We start from the raw sequence: 16,623 nt of genomic DNA, 5'->3' as shown, positions 1-16,623 counted from the left end.
TGGCTGATGTTAAAAAAGATTTAACCTCAAGAACACCAAGCCTACCATCAAGCATGGTGGTGGGAGTATTATGCTGTGGGGCTGTTTTGCTGCCAATGGAACTGGTGCTTTACAGAGAGTAAATGGGATAATGAAGAAGGAGGATTACCTTCACATTCTTCAACATAACCTAAAATCATCAGCAAGAAGGTTGGGTCTTGAGTGCAGTTGAGTGTTCCAACAGGACAATGACCCCAAACACACATCAAAAGTGGTAAAGGAATGGCTAAATCAGGCTAGAATAAGGGTTTTAGAATGGCCTTCACAAAGTCCTGACTTAAACTCCATTGAAAACATGTGGACAATGCTGAAGAAACAAGTCCATGTCAGAAAGCCATCAAATGTAACTGAACTATACCAATTCTGTCAGGAGGAGTGGTCAAAGATTAAACCAGAAGCTTACCAGAAGCTTGTGGATGGCAAGAGCGCCTAATCAAAGTGAATATGGATAGGGACATGTAACCAAATATTAGCACTGCTGTATGTATATTTTTGACCCAGTAGATGTGATCACTTTTTTCTGTTAACCCATAATAAAGTCATAAAAGAACCAAACTTTGTGACAAAGAAGTATCTTTTCCAATCACTCTATCAGAGGAAAATCAGAGTTGTAGAAATAACAAGAGAGCCATGAAATGATGTTCTTTAAAAGTGTATGTAAACTTTTGACCACAACTGTATCAACCCGATGGCACAAATCAATATATGAATTAAATTACAGGCAGGTCTTAAAGACATAAAGACTTTTATGAGCTCTAACATTTTACTAAATTCAGACAAAGTTAAAGTTATTTTAATAAATTGTCAGAAACATGGTGTTTAATGAGGTATTTACTCTGCATGGCCTCCAGCACTACAGTGAGGATCAATATATTGACTCTGTTTATCCATAGTCAGGTCACAGTGGCAGAGTTTTCTCATGATCTTTACCACAGTGATGTTTTCCATCCTCCTGAGAGATCCTGACACCAGATGAGATATAAAGTGACTCCAGTTCATGGCTGTAACCTCTGAACATCACCAGCAGACTGTTGGTGGGTGTAGTTACGCTCATGTTTAATCTTTTATATGGATTTTTGTCTATTTAATGTAAAAAAGGGAAATTGTATAACTGAACTAATTTGAAGAAGGATATCTTCCAGTTTGTCAAACTATCAGCCTGATATTAAACTCTAACCCGGATTAAAGTGGTGACCTGCTGGATGTTAAAGAGGTTATCAGCTGTGCTGTAATACCCAGTTTCACCAGTAGATGGGAGCAGACATTAAATGTGATTCAGGTGCATTTTCACTTCACTGAGAAGTTTAGCAGGATGAGCTCTGAGTTCAGGATCCTGAAGCAAGTCCAGTTCATCAGTTTGTAGTTTCAGACTCTAAAACACTTCAGCTCAGTTTCATCTGAGACACCGAATGTGACACTGTGAATGTTTCACAGAGGAAGAAGAAAGAAAAGCGTCAAGATGTTGACGCTGTTGATGTTGATGTTTTATTTAACAAAATATGAAAAATAAAAATGACTTGTTTTTTTTCATCAGTTGGTTTCTGGGTAATTTAGAGGACAAAGACAGAAACTCTTCTCTCTCCAACACTAAATGATGCTGCTGCTGTTTCTGTGGTTTAATGTTTGTTATTTTCTGCAATGAAGAGAGGAGTGTATCAGTTAGCCTCAACCAAACAGGATCAAGTCAATTTTTTCATCAGCTTAGCAATATGGCTGTAAAAAGGCTGATTTATTTATGCTTTATTGTTACCTTCATGAAGAGATCATTTTAATAAACCACAGCAGCTTTTCAAAATTTTCTCATCTTCACATCTCTGCTGTGAAACTCAGACTGACAAAGAACTTGTGTTTCTGTGATAAATAAGACAGACGACCACAAAGCTGCCACTTCTTTAAATACTTCACCACAGAGCAGAAAGCAAACATGTTCTCACAGCATGAACATTATTATTAGACAAACCAAAACACTCTGCAGTGAGACGTCTCAACAGCTTCAGACTACACCACATGTCAGGATGTCACAGAAACTATAAACTTACAAATATATAAACTTTATAGATTCAGGATCTCAGTAGAGACACAGAGATAGAATTTAAAATTTTAATTTCAGTTAAATATAAAAAAGGTGAATTTAAAGAAAAAATTGTGAACAATATTAAAATAATTTCTCAATATACTTTTCTCTTTAAATGAACTGATGGCCTGTGTGCAGAGTTTAGATGCTTTTCCAAATGATGTTCCTTCCTGATTTTAAAATAAACAGCTCTGTGTTGAAACAGCTGCAGCTGAAGTGTTTTCTTTCTATCAGAAACAGGATGCTGGACGACTGCAGAGCTGTTAGCTTCAGTTAACCACAGACCACAAACACACAGTCCAGCTCACAGTGAACAACACTCAGTAAGTACAGAGTTAAACACACACGGTTACATCTGACTTATCAAATTATACTCAAAGGAAACAAACGTATAATTAAACTACATATTTAAATGTGCCCTCAGTGCTACGCTGCATAAATGTCCATTTAAAAATAAATCAAACATCTTAGCAGCCATCATGTCGTGCCTTTTTACATAGTAACAGATGAGCTAAACCTCAACATGAGCCAAAGTCACATTTTTCCCCAACTGGTTGTTTTTACTTTTTAGATGCATCACTACTCCAATACAGCGGATTCAAATAGTTGAGTCCCCCTTTTTTGCATGCCATCAGTTTTGGCAAACTGATAACAAGTGAGATAATCATTTGGATCAAGGATGCATCTAAAAGCCAAAGGAGAGAAACTTCAGAGGACTGGAGATGTTTTACTGGATCTTAGGAAGGGGATTGAGATCCTTTTGCTCTCTGGCTTCACCTCCTGCTGAGGAGACAAAAAGGAAAGGTTGAACACTGCTAACATGATCCCAGAAAATCTGTTGAACTCAAAGCATCCCCAAATGATGAATGTGTGCTTTTAATGTTTAACTTTCAGTATCGATCAATAATGAAAAAATATAGATAAACATAATGCAACCCCTGATCTACTCTGCACAAATGTCCTCGCAGTATAACAACATGAAGAAAACACAACATCACCTCTGCTTTGTCTGACTGGCTGTTGTTGATGATTTGATGAAACTGTACATGACATGAGTGATGATGTCATCTTCTCCAGTTTCTTCTTGATCTGCTGAAATGATCCAACATGAACAATAATATAAATTAAATATGTAAACAGAGATTACATTTAAGAAAGTTGTTACTGTGATCATAATGAATGTGAACTTTATTCTACTAAACAAACTCAGACATGAAAGATCAGGAAGTCTGAGTCTCACCTTCAGGTTTCCTGTGAACACATCGTCTCACCAGCAGAACCAGTAACACCAGTAGAACCACAACACAGACTGATCCAACACATGACAACACAGAGAGAACAGGAGGAGAGACTGATGGAAGAAGAGTGATGGAGGTGAAAACTGGAGGAGAGGTGGATGTAGGTGGAGGTGTGGTGGTGTGTTTGTCTAAAATAAAGCAAACACAGTCATTAAGTTGTCGTCACATTGTGAATGTTGAAAGCTGCAGAAACACAGACAGGTGAGTGTGTCACCTGTGACAGTGATCCAGCTGGATGGAGACTCTCCATGACCGCTGATGTCACACTTGTAGAGGCCTTCATCAGACCTGGAAACATGCTGGATGGTCATGTGACCTGTAGGCTGCTTCCTGATGAGGGAGCCATCTTTATAGAAAGCAGCTGGGAGGTTGGAGGGAGTGGTCTTTGTTTTACAGAGCAGAGTGACGTCATCTCCCTCCATCACAGGGAGGACAGGACTCTGCAGGATCACTGATCCACCTCAACACAGAGACAAACTACAGCATTTCATCCATTTACACACAGCTTCATCAACACTAACTCCACACACTCAGCTTACCAGTGACTGTCAGGTTAACCATGTTACTGATGGGACCCTCTCTGGACTCACACCAGTAAACTCCACTGTCATATTGGTCAGTATAACTGATGTTACAGGAAGAACCAGCACCTTCTCCCCACACATCTCCACACTGAGTCCTCTGTTGTTTGCTTGTGTTTCTCCTCAGAGTCCATCCAGCAGAGCTGTCGTCCTCCTCACAGCTCAGAGACACAAAGTCTCCTTCAAAGAACTGAGAGCTGCTGGGACTCACAGTCAGACCAGCTGTGAGGGTTAAAATGAAAAAAATGATGATTTGTTATCTTTTTCTTAAAACTTTCACAAATGGGCAATTTTGTCTTATCCTCATTTCATCAGTTTTAAATATTTTATTAATTCTGCAAACATCAAACAAAAGAGGTCACATTAGTGAGCTTCTGTCAGTTTTTTTTATGTTTATCTTTAAAATATTTAATTTTAAAATTTGTTAATTTATTTTTAACATGTGAAACAAAACAAAAAAAAACACAACTTGACATCACATTCACAGCAGGAATACAACAGAGCAGGGGTATTCAACCACAATTTGAGGAGGTCCAGTTAGAAAAAATCTCCTTAGGCAAAGGTGCAGGACACCATAATGTTTCACTTGCATTATGTTTGTACAGAAGCAGCCTATTTTTATTAGCATCTGAATCTCTGGACAAAAGACTGTCAAATCAAGGAAAATGCAAGTTAAAAACATTTCAATAAAATTTATTGTTGACAGTGAAACACACAGTAGGCCTACGTTATTGTTACGACCCGGCTCAAAAGCCGCAACATAAAAAAAAAGATGAATACCAGAGTGTTAGTGAGAAGAGGTTTTATCTTAAAATGGAATACCAGGTTGGCTAAAATGGCCACCACTTGGTGCCACCAAGACAAAGACAAGTGAGCTTCCGGGAAGCTTGCCTCAGATAAGCTTTTATCCACACCTGTGTGGCCAATTAGCACCAGCTGAAAACATTGAGGAGATTAGGGGCTGCAGAAAGACGTAACAATTAGATATAGGGCAGCGGTTTTAAATGAATTAGAGAAAATAAATAAAATGGCTAAATTGTGCATCGTAAAACAAAGTGCTTAATTTCAGAAAAAAAATAGCAGCAGCTTGAGTTTCCCTTTTTCTTTACCTTTCACATGTCGTCTTAACAGTCTCAATACATTTTCAACAGATAACATCAAAACTTCTTAACAATTTTAGTTTTTCTTTCTTTCCCCCTCATATTCCACTTCCCCACTTTCTGTTGTTCAGTGAGAGAATTGAGTTTTATTTTGCTCTACCAGGATTTTAAATCTGGGCTGGAATGGTGTCAGGGCCATTCTCATACACATGTGTAGGTGCTCATTGGTGAGCCTGGAACAATACTTAGTTTTTATTATGTTCATTGTGGAGAAAGCTGCCTCACAGCTGTATGTGGAGCCAAACATGGTCAAGATGTACAGGGCTACTTTCCTCAGATTTGGGAAAGCTGTCTCAGAGACCATTTGGAGCCAGAAAGTGGCAGGTTCAGTTCTTCCAAACTGCTCTTTCAGGGCCACATCTGTTTGGAGATCAACCAGTTGCATTTGAAGAGGCCCAGCATTTGCCCACTTGAAGTGCTGTGTGACTTCCTTTAAGAACCCTCTGACATCAGTGATGAGAAATGGGTTCTTTATGAACATGGTGAGCTGCTGTCCAAAGCTGAAGCTATCAAAACGTTTGCTGAAGTTTTCAATCAGCTTATCAACAAAGTCAACAAAAGAGGACACATCTCTCTGTCCCTGAACCTGTTCCTTCACTGTTGGGAGGTGTGCATAGTCTCCTTGCAGATCTTCTTTGAACACTTCAAGTTTCCTCTGAAAGGAGCAGACAGCTGTCATCAGTTCACAGATTGAATTGTCCTTCCCCTGCAGCTTCAAATTCAGTTCATTCAGGTGTGAAGTGATATCAACCAAAAACGCCACAATATCCATGTTTTTCCCATCATTTAAAAAGAGAGAAAAGTTTGTTGCTTTCTGACTTTCCAGCTCTTCCAAGAAAGCTGCTACTTCACTTCTGATGGACCAAAATCGCTCCAATGCCCTGCCTTTGCTGAGCCATCTCACATTGTTGTGAAGCAGAAGATCATCAGCGTGTGCATCAACTTCTCTGAGGAATTCCCTGAGCATGCGATGCTAATAATTACTTTTCTCCTTTTTGAAAGCGGCATAGTTGTTTTACCTCTTGTGACTCCCACTCACGTCTTGTCTCACTGTATCATTAATCGTCTCGCTTGTCGCCTCTTACCGTCTCTTTCCTCTATCTGTCTGTGTCTGCATTCAGCGTTGCGATGGCTGTGAATGCACAGACTAATTAGCGTCACGTGGGTGGCTTAACTCTCACACAATTGGTTTGTATGTTCCCTGGTCTATTAATATAAGGTAACGTTACCGCTTAAAATTCAATCGACCCGTCAAAATTAAAAGTAATTAAATATTTTGTTAACTATAGGTCTGGGTCCATATGGGATGGTGCCTGGGTCCAGACTCCGACCACGGTCTGCCTGTCATTGACCACTACTTTAAACAAAGGTCGTCTTTTAAAGCTTTTAAACCTTTAAAGAAAGGTTACCCAAAACTGAAAAATGATGCACAATTCAGAATCATAAAAAAGGCCCTTTTCAGGAAACAAGAACTTAAACCTGTCCTGCAGGATTTGAGATTCATCAAACCATTTAATTTTTGAAAAAAATTAAATGGTTTGATGAATCTCAAAATGTTTTTGTTTAATCCATCATTAATATTATATATGAGATCAATTGTGAATCACGAACCCAATCAGGTCATATCAGTGAGCATTTCTCAGGTTTAAACTGTGACAGAAGAAGGTTACTGACCTTGGTTTGTTGTGCAGCTCAGCAGTGAGATCAGAACTAAAGAGAAATGACACTCAGGCTGATTTGAGGTGAACATAAAGGAAACCTTCACACAAACAGCTGACAAACACAAACTCGTCTCTCTCTGATATAGCTGCTCATTTTCTATTAAAGCCAGCAACATGTTTAAATAACGTTTGGACAACAAACAACTGAAAAAGTAAATCCCACAAACTCATGTGTCCACTGTGCAGCTGTGTTGATATAATGAGTGAATGATTTGAGCTTTTCACTGCCTGCTGTGTTTCCTCGACTCCTGAGCAAAGATAAAGAGTCAGTTCAGACCTGCAGTTGGTCCTCGTGGTGTTTTGAACTTGAATTCAGCCTGATTTGTTTTTCATGTCTTCTCCTCCATCATCAGTTATCAGGAGAGCAGACAGTCAAAGTACAAGAATTCAAACAAACACAGAGATTCTACTTACAGAGCAGACACAGCACAGATGTTTCCTTCATCGTCCTTCTCACTCATTTCAGCTTTTTTTCATTTCTCTCACTGACACCAAGTAAAGCCCGCCCTCTTCCTCTGAGCACCAGCTTTCTATTGGTTCAAACACAGTGTGTTAAGCATGCTTATTGAACAGACTGAGGTTCAGCTGTACTTCCTGATCAGGTTGTAATAAAATGTCTATTTTTATGCTGCTAAAAGAGAATAACAGGAAACAGCGGGGCGAGAGGCAGTTGCGATAGATTTCTAAGTAGTTGTAGAAGATCACTAAAAAGGGGAATCGTATCTAGCTGTCACTAATGCATGCTAATATACTCTGCTCATGCATACAGGGCATGTACAGCCCTTTAAAAAGTGAAGCCTGTGTATTTCCTCTGAGATCTGCCGGACTGCGCTTTGGGTAGTGCCGTGTGGATTTACCACATATATGTGCTTAATAAATAATTGTTGTTGACTGGACCTGCTCTGAGTATTGTATGTGTATTCTCAGCCCATCATAAAAGAATCAGGACACCACTCTTACAAACTGTATACTAAAAACAGACCTATCATACAAATAAATAAATAGGAAATGGAAAATATTTAGTGAGCACTCAAACTTTGTTTTTGTCCCTAGATGCAGAATGAGTAGCCCATTCAGCCAAAATGATAACACAGATCAGTTAATTAAACTACAGGTCTTAACCCTTAGATCAGGAATAGGCTAAAAATGACCCAGTGCAATATGTAATAATCAAAAGTTTTTATCACTTCATGGCCCAGCTACTCCAGAAAAACACGTTTTTGATTCCATGCCCTTTAAATTTTTAACTTACATTTTACACATTTACAAAATTGTAGATTTTGCATCACTTCCACAAACTTCCATAAAAAAAATTCCCACATTTGTTTTCTCTAGAATTTTTCTTATCAACTGTGACTCTTAGGAATTCACATTTTGTGGACCACAAAGAGTCTCACTTCTTAAGAAGATTATATTACACAGCTAGGACTGTCACACAGCATTCATTAAACATGTAGAGACTGATTCATCCCCGGTGACTGTGTCATTGTAGAGCAACAGTTTGTGCCATTCAGGACGAGGTTCAAATTTATACAGCACATAACAATAAAGCCTGTCAAGTATGGCCTAAAGGTCTTCTGGGTCTGTGATGTAGGCATCCCTCTATGCTTTATCTGGATCGATTTCCACAGAGACACAAACAGGGGAAGAAGTTCAGAGGAATCTGAGGGAAAACATTGTCCAGCAGCTGTGTAGCAGTCTCAGGTTTACAGCATAGAGTCTGTATCCAGTGGAGGCCTTACCGCAGTCAGCTGTGTCAGCAGGAAAGGAATGGCAGTTGTACTTCTGAGCACGATGTATTACGACAAAGTGGAGCATGAAAATACCAGAAAGGAACAAACAGCAAACTACACCTGCAAGTGTAAAACACAGAGGCACCCATGGTGCTGTGGTACAACTTGGCATTGCCATTGTCTTCACCCTTTGTCACAGCTCAGCAACCCTGAACTCAAGAATGGCATCATCTGTGCATGATGGGTCTTGCTTTGATGGTGATGATGATCATGGGTCTCAAAGGAGCTTACCTCACCACTAGTTGACTGGAAGATTTCCGCTGACTGCAACCCCAGATCACTAAAGGTGTGGAGTGACAAAACCAAACCAAAGATAACAAGATTTAGGAGCCAAATGAAGAAGATTGTAATGCCAGCAGTCGGTGTGAGAAATGCAGCGTACGTGTGTGCCGGGACTACAGCCAGAAACAGTTTGAGGAGACAAAACAAGAAATAGAAGAGGAATTGTCTCTTGCAAATTTCAGAGACCAGATGAGATAGAAAAACCTTCCAGTTTTTGTCAGAAAGCTCTGAACTTCATCAAGATAACAGCAAACTGTTTAAGTTTTCATCTCGCTCAATGAGCATTAAAAAAATTGTATAATTTGTACAGAATCTTTTGATTTTTCATTCCCAAATGGAATTCTCATAACAGAGCTGACAACCATTGTTCACAGTGTAGCTTAAACTCAAACTGATGACCTGGTGGACATTAAAAGGGTAAATGTTTGTCATTTACAGGGAGCTGCTCTGCTGTAACAAACAGTTTTACCAACAGGTGGCAGCAGACTTCCATTGTTACTGAGTCAGCTGAGTCACTGAATAAGTGAGAATAAAACATTCAAACATTTATTACACTAAAGCTTTTGTAGAATTTCAGCTGAGGCAAAAATAATGAATAATACTGAAAGAACTTGTTAATACAATTAAGATAAACTTTGAATGACTTGCTGGTCTGAGTGCAAAGTTTACAAATGATCTTTACATGTTCCTTCGTCTTTTTTTTAAATGAACAGGATGGATGACTACAGGACAACCTTCTGTCTCCCTAGTAATGTCCCTGTGTCTGTCAGGTCCCTCTGCACCCTGTCTCTGTCCACTTTTGACTGTCTTTAAGTTGTGTTGGAGCCACAGAGAGCAAATCTTAGTTCTTTATGAAGAACCAGTGAGGCTATTTGGATTTTCCTATGAAACATCAGTACATAAGAGTTACAATTATAACTCTCATTATTACAACAATTATTACAATGTTTGAATAAACATTTCAAAAATGAAAAAGCAATTGAAAAATCCTGATTGAACCATGACCTGTGAGAGGCACAAATCGTCACTGCACTAAATACTGTTATTAGTTAGTTATTAACGGGGTCATAATGAGATATGAAAAATGTGTATTTGAATTCTTTTCATTTTTGATACTTTTGCATAACTAAACATACCCCAGGTCAAACTGACCCAGGAACACCATTTCTGTACCTTAAAAATGATTTTTTTTCTTTAGCTGTTCTCACACTGAGGCGACAGCAGAGACAGAAATATGACAGCAAGACATTTTCAAAACCAGGAGGGCAAATGTGAAATGAGATGCAAAAAATGAAAAGATAAATGTTCACTTCCTTTATTTTCTGGAAGTGATTTGAAAATGAAAGAAGGAACTTCATGGTTAACACTTCCCACTGACTTCCCTGACCCTGGATACTTGCAATCCTAAAGGCAGAGGAAATCAGAAATGAGAGACAAATAAAAACAATACAACTTTTAGTAAATGTACGTTTATTAAATTTAGTTCTTAAAATTATCTTCTTGATAACACACATACTTTGTATCTTTTTTATAAGTTGTCCATTTCTTTTTGGCCTGCAAGTGGGTGACTTTCCGCTGCAGGCCCATCTTCTCCAGAATTGTCCTGATCACACACAACAAATAAGAGAAGAGAGGAATCCATGGCAACTATGATAATGCCTACATCCAAAACTTTTCACAGCAGAGCACAAGAGAAAAACTGCCTGGACATCACAGGTTCTGTACAGAATGAGGGTTATTGAAACCGTACTCAGATGAATATGATGTGTAAATTGATTTATTCTTGTACCTCCATCCCACAGTGGCTGAATTTTTTACCCCAGTGAAGAGGTGATCGTTTTCTCCTCTAATTTTTATGAAGTCCGCCATTTGCTCTTTGGTCCCTATAACATATCACAAGTAAGTTAATTTGGAAAAATCAAAATTAGCTGTATATAAGCTGCAATGAAAATTCGCAAGACCCACCTTACAAGCTAGTTTATGAGCACTTTTTACGAAGATTGTTTAAATAAATAATACAAGTCTATGCAAATTCCCAAAACCTAACAACATAACTGCTATACAAATTTAACTTTTGCACCACCAGATTTTCATATCCTTACATTTAAAAATGTATTCATCTCCCAGTTTTATCTTCTACTTGTGCCACCATTGTTACGTGAAAAATTCCGCAATGAATTCTGGGCTGGCTAGCTGGTGGGTAACAGACGTCTCCAAAAAAGGTCAGAGCACTTTTGCAAATATGAGATATTTTGAGAAACCGAGCAGATATTTGAAGTTTACACAGCTACATTCTCGCCTGAAAATATGTTTATTAAGTTTACTAAGTTTATTTTGTGACCAAATTTCCCCTTGTGGTACAGTTAAAGGATTATTCTATTCTATTCTATTCTATTCTATTCTCAAGTTAAAATGAATTTGACGTCTTCTGCCATCTACTGGTGAAACTGGGTATTACAGCACAGCTGATAACCTCTTTAACATCTAGCAGGTCACCACTTAAAGGTGGGTTAGGGTTTAATGTCAACCTGATAGTTTGAAAAACTAGAAGATGTCCTATTTCAAATTTCCATGTCTTCCATGTACTTTTAGGAACGAATAGGAAAGTGAGAGGGGGGTGGGGGTTTGTTTTTGCTCACAGGCGGAGAGCACTTTCGAGCCTTTTTTCTTACAAAACACAGTTTTTACCGTTTCTTCCAGCAGTAAATATAAACAACGATAGTATTCAGGAAGAAAACCAAACATTGCAGATATTTTTATCATAACTCTGGTTTTACGTGGCCTATCAACACCATTTAAAAACTGGTATAAAGTCCACACTTTTTCCGTCAATTGTTCCGTCTGTCCTGCTCACATCGCCAATGGTTGTACACGTTGTCATTAACGTGACTTCACTCCACATCAGCCACGCCGCTTTGCTAGCTAAAACACCGGTGTCGGCACATAAGGACGCTGTCATAGCCTGTCAACGAGGTTGATTGGCTGCGTATATACGAATGTCAATCGCATCATTGGCTGGACTATGGGATAAGGTGGAACCGTTCTAATCCCATACGGGAGCAGCCAGTCACTTACTGACTAACACTGCAAAACAGAATTGTTAACGTATTCATTTTAATTTCAATTCAGGTTAGATTTTTTTTTGTGCGCAACGCAGATTTTCTGTGCGCAGAGACCGTGCCAGCAGTGCGCAATTGCACACGTGCGCAGCTTAGAATTAATCTTTAATTTGACTTTAAAATTAAGGTCAAATTAAAGATTAAAGATTTTCCTTTCAGCCACTCGATCAAACTCAGCACTTCTGAAGGAAGTCACGTTAGAGTCACATCTGTTACGCTGAGCTGTAGGACGATCATAAATAAGTGCGTCATAACTAAAGCGGTGAAATCTAAAGCAGGTCTGAGTGTTTAACAGGTTCATTTCTTGAATGATCTCCACAGAACAACACAAACATAACCTCTCTCATCATCAATCATCAGCTACATACTAAAGACCATCATCAGCCAAAGGACTTCAAAATGACGTCACTGTATAAAAATGTATATTGTACTATGGAGGAGGCAGCATTTAGCTGTAGCCTCCATAAAACCACAGCTCTTCTGGAGAACGTGGAAGGGTACCTTCAGCGTCAGCATGAGAAGTTAAGGGACGTGACAAATCGTCAGTATTTTACGCGTCGGGAGTGAGACCGGGTTGACTATCCACAACATTACACACTAACTACACACAACAAACACGCTAAACGTCACAAATCTCTCACATCTCAAAACTCGCTCTCTCTCTTTTTCTGCTCTCTCTCTTTCTCTCTATCCCTCTCTCTTTCTCTCTCTCTTTCTCTCTCTCTCTTTCTCTCGCTGTCACTCCTAAAACTTCCCCTGTTTTGTTTTGTTTTTTTGCTCATAAGCAGAGAGTGCTTGCTAGCGCTAACGTGGCGAAACTATTGAGGAAAAAACGCTGCGTATATATTGTTTATCACGACTCTGGTTTTACGTGGCCTATCAACACAATTTAAAAACTGGCACCTTGTTGCTTTGTCTTTAAGTGGTCATGTGATTGACTTACCACGACTACTTTATTCTTCCTCAGTCAAACAGCAGCACACATGCGAATGTTTTGCCCCCTGAGCTCCAGGTGTTGTGCTAGACCAGGGGTCGGCAACCTGTGGCTCCGGAGCCGCATGCGGCTCTTTAGTCCTTATACTGCGGCTCCGCCTGGTTTGGGCAAGTAAATTAGAAGTATTTAGCTGAAGTGTATTTTATTTATGTTAGTTCTTTTTAACTTGTAGTTCTAAATTGGAAGATTATTGTGATATTAAAATATAAAAATAAAATTATATTCTATTATTTTTCATCGCTCAAAATAAGAGTCACACTCATGAAGCCGGTATACCCTTGAAAAACGCCGTGCATTTATTGAGACTTTCAACCCCAGGTAGGCCAATTATGGATCTTCGGATCCACATTATGTCAGCAGCTGTTCTCCACCGTGAACTATGTTAAAGACAAACACCGCTCACGCCTGACAGATGACAGCTTACAGTCCTGCGTAAACTGACTTCGTATAGCCCCGATTTGCGGACTCTGTGCGCAGAGGTTCAGGAGCAGAAGTCCCATTGTAAACAAATCACGGCAGACCCAACGATGTTTCCATGAACACGCTTTTGAGCATTTCTTTATTGAGCACTTTTCACACACGGTTGCTGTACGCATACAGCCGGCTGTAGCTTTTCAGCTCACAGCCCGACATACACCACCAACAACACAACAGCACAGATAGCGCAGACGTAAAGGCAGCGAGGCGTGATTGCGGGTGTCGCTCAGGTGCGTCCGCCTCCCCTGCAGCGGCACTGCAAACCACGCCCCGCCGCACGCATTAACCAGGTAAAATTCATATTTAGGCAGAATTTTGCAAATATCTATTTTTCATTTTTCAGCAGCATAGAGCTTTTTTCCAATTATTTTTTAAGAGTCAGGTCAAGGCTCCAACAGCCCAAAGGCGATATAAGGGTGGCGGCTGACAACAGTTTGGTGTCTTTCCTTTTGTTATATTTCTTTAAGAGTTCAGAATATGTGGATTACATAAATATAATTTAATTTTCTCTGTAGCACTTCATGGATTTCATAAGCAGCACACCTTAGTTGTTCACACAAAGCATAAAGATAAAAAACAATATATACAGTGTTATCTTCATTTTAGATGTCAAAAAGTATTTGCGGCTCCCAGTGTTTTCTTTTGCGTGGAAACCAGGTCCAAATGGCTCTTTGGGTGTAAAAGGTTGCAGACCCCTGTGCTAGACAATGGTCATGTCCAAATTCATGGGCTGCATCCTCCTGAGGACGCATTTGTAGACCGATTACGTCACAGCGACGCGCCGAAGGCTGTCCAAATTCGTAGGCTGTGTCCCAATTCAGGGTCTGCACGCTTGAAGTACGCATTTTAAGTGCGATTACGTCACCGCCACGCGACGACGGCTGTCCCAATTCAAAGTGTACTTCAAATGCATACTCCAAATGCGCCGTCGATTTCCCCAAATATCAAGCGTGGTCCGGTGCACGCTTCGTGGTCCCATATATCCCACAATCCATAGCGCGGCGGTGGGTGTGGATAATTTTGCCACAAAATACGGCAGAAGGGAGCGGCGGAAGAGTGAACTGTCAAAAGTAAGTACTGAATATGATGTCACTTATTTATGTGCGAATGTTTAAGAACATTAAAACATTACTGTTGGCCACATGTCGGGAAAGTTATGTGACATTAGTGATGTTTGTACTAACTTGGTTTTAAAGCCTCTACTTCTAAATATACATATAGTCGACCTTAATCTTACAGAGAATGTGATGATTTTATGGATAATTAAAGTCAGTCATATATCCACAAACACAACAAGCTGAAAGTCAGTGATGCTGCTCGGTTTGCAGTCCTGAATATGACAGCACAAGCAGGATTCACTGCACTGTTAATGTTAGCTATGTTATATTGCTGCCTCTGTTCGGTGGTGTCGAGCCAAACGGACTTTAACGTGTGTTTGAACGAGCTGACGGTTCACTCGTTAAGCTGAAAGAAAGATGCTTTAATCACAGGAGTCACACATGTGTCCACTGTACCATCTGGGACTCTTCTTGTTTAGCACTCGTAATAACACAAACACTAAATCCTCCTTCTCTTGTGCTGTTTTGTAGCAGTGTATACACCTGAGACTGTCACCTGTCTGTCTGTCCTGCACTCTCTCTCTGTTTCTTTCTCTCTGATTGTGGAATAAAAGTATGAACATGTATTTATAAGTTACACTTGTGTTTGAATCCTGCAGCTTATCACACATTTGATTTCCATGTGTGACAACTGCAAGTGTCCAGAGTGAGGACAGACTGAGGGACCCACTGCTGCACATCATCTGTGAGGCTTTGCACCCCTGATGATCCACCAGGACAAACTCAGCAGTGTGTGAGGAAGAGGAGGAGGAAGAGCCAGCAGCAGCTGACAGATGGAGAGAATAGACAGGCTGTTCCCTGTTTGTGAAGGACTGCTAGGAAAGTTTAACATAACTAATTGTCTGTCCTGAATCAGTCTTATTAGGTAATGTTCAAATAATTTGATCATTCCAGTGTTTTCAGTGTGGGAGAAAGTACTCAGGGCCTTCAAGTTACACACTATGAAAGGCAGCAACAAGTTTAATATTCAGAAACCTAAAGTATGTATCAGCAGCAGAATGGAGCTAAAAATAAATGTTTGTTTCAGTTCTATGAAGCTTTGAGTATTTTGGATTAGTAGCACTGCTGTGTTTGTTGCATCATATTGCTGTAATTGTTTATATGCTTTATATATTCTGAGGTAAGTTGATCTATAGTGTTACATCATATTCTATAAGGATGTTATGTGTTTGTATACTTTCTGACCAGTTTGACCCATTTAGCAGAAGTCAGCCTGTTTAAGGCTCTGATATCTATTCTGTATGACTTAAAGCAGTTATGACATTGTCTGATTTTCTCACCCAATAAAGGAATATTTAATATATCAGTCTACTCTTCATTCTATCAGAAACAGTTATCACAGCTCGTACATTTCCTTTTTATACATATATGTAAGCATTGAGCCAAATTTAGTAATGCCAACATATTAAAAGAACAATGTTTGTCTCTTATATATAATACATCTGTATACACACTGTCAGAGATACTTGTCTTTGAGTGAAGATTTAAGGTGATAGGAAATATAAATAACTGCAACTTGAATCTTTGACCCAGAGTTCAAGCTCACTGCTGTAATGTATCCTGTAATATATAAATATATCATAATAATCTTACAATACATATAATATTGGCCATATTATATTTACATTACCACAGTGAGATGATTTTAGTCTCATGAACAACATTAGCTAATTATTATTTACTAACTAATCTTGAAATGACTGTTCAGTACAGAAATGAAGCCCAACAATCATGTTTTACAGTCCTGTGGTCTCAGCCTCAGATACTCAACTGATCAAAGTGATGTCATGACAAAAATGAATGAACAACAAAACATTTTTCCTCCTTCATTTCTGTCACACAAAGCTGTATGACATGTTTCTCGCGGTTAGTATCATGGTTGCTAGGCAAACTGAACAGCGCGACGAAGGCTAGACCGTCCCATTTCACAAGCCTCTCACTTCCGCACTTCCCGTACTTATAGTACG

The 16,623-nt window shown here is 39.4% G+C and overlaps 1 protein-coding gene across 1 annotated transcript; it reads right to left on the bottom strand.

The window, feature by feature from the left end:
- Positions 1 to 1,639: 1,639 nt before the first annotated feature.
- LOC120434273 (low affinity immunoglobulin gamma Fc region receptor II-like) lies at positions 1,640 to 5,924 on the bottom strand. The gene is made up of 6 exons (XM_039602072.1): positions 5,601 to 5,924; positions 3,951 to 4,146; positions 3,626 to 3,871; positions 3,354 to 3,539; positions 3,112 to 3,205; positions 1,640 to 2,893 (listed from the first exon to the last, which is right to left on the bottom strand). The coding sequence occupies exons 1-6, from the start codon at positions 5,922 to 5,924 to the stop codon at positions 2,887 to 2,889; spliced, it is 1,053 nt and encodes a 350-aa protein (XP_039458006.1). The 3' UTR covers positions 1,640 to 2,886.
- Positions 5,925 to 16,623: the final 10,699 nt, after the last annotated feature.

Source organism: Oreochromis aureus, linkage group 3 (genome assembly GCF_013358895.1).
Source record: "Oreochromis aureus strain Israel breed Guangdong linkage group 3, ZZ_aureus, whole genome shotgun sequence".
Taxonomy (NCBI): domain Eukaryota; kingdom Metazoa; phylum Chordata; class Actinopteri; order Cichliformes; family Cichlidae; genus Oreochromis; species Oreochromis aureus.
The sequence above is the reverse complement of the archived record's forward strand: the minus strand, read 5'-3'. Positions and strand labels throughout refer to the sequence as shown.

Coding starts and splice junctions, on each gene's coding strand:
- LOC120434273 (XM_039602072.1), bottom strand. CDS start 5,924: ATGGATATTGTGGCGTTTTTGGTTGATATCACTTCACACCTGAATGAA. Junction 3,540..3,625: donor CAGCTGGATCACTGTCACAG/GTGACACACTCA, acceptor GCTTTATTTTAG/ACAAACACACCACCACACCT. Junction 3,206..3,353: donor TGTTCACAGGAAACCTGAAG/GTGAGACTCAGA, acceptor GGATCATTTCAG/CAGATCAAGAAGAAACTGGA.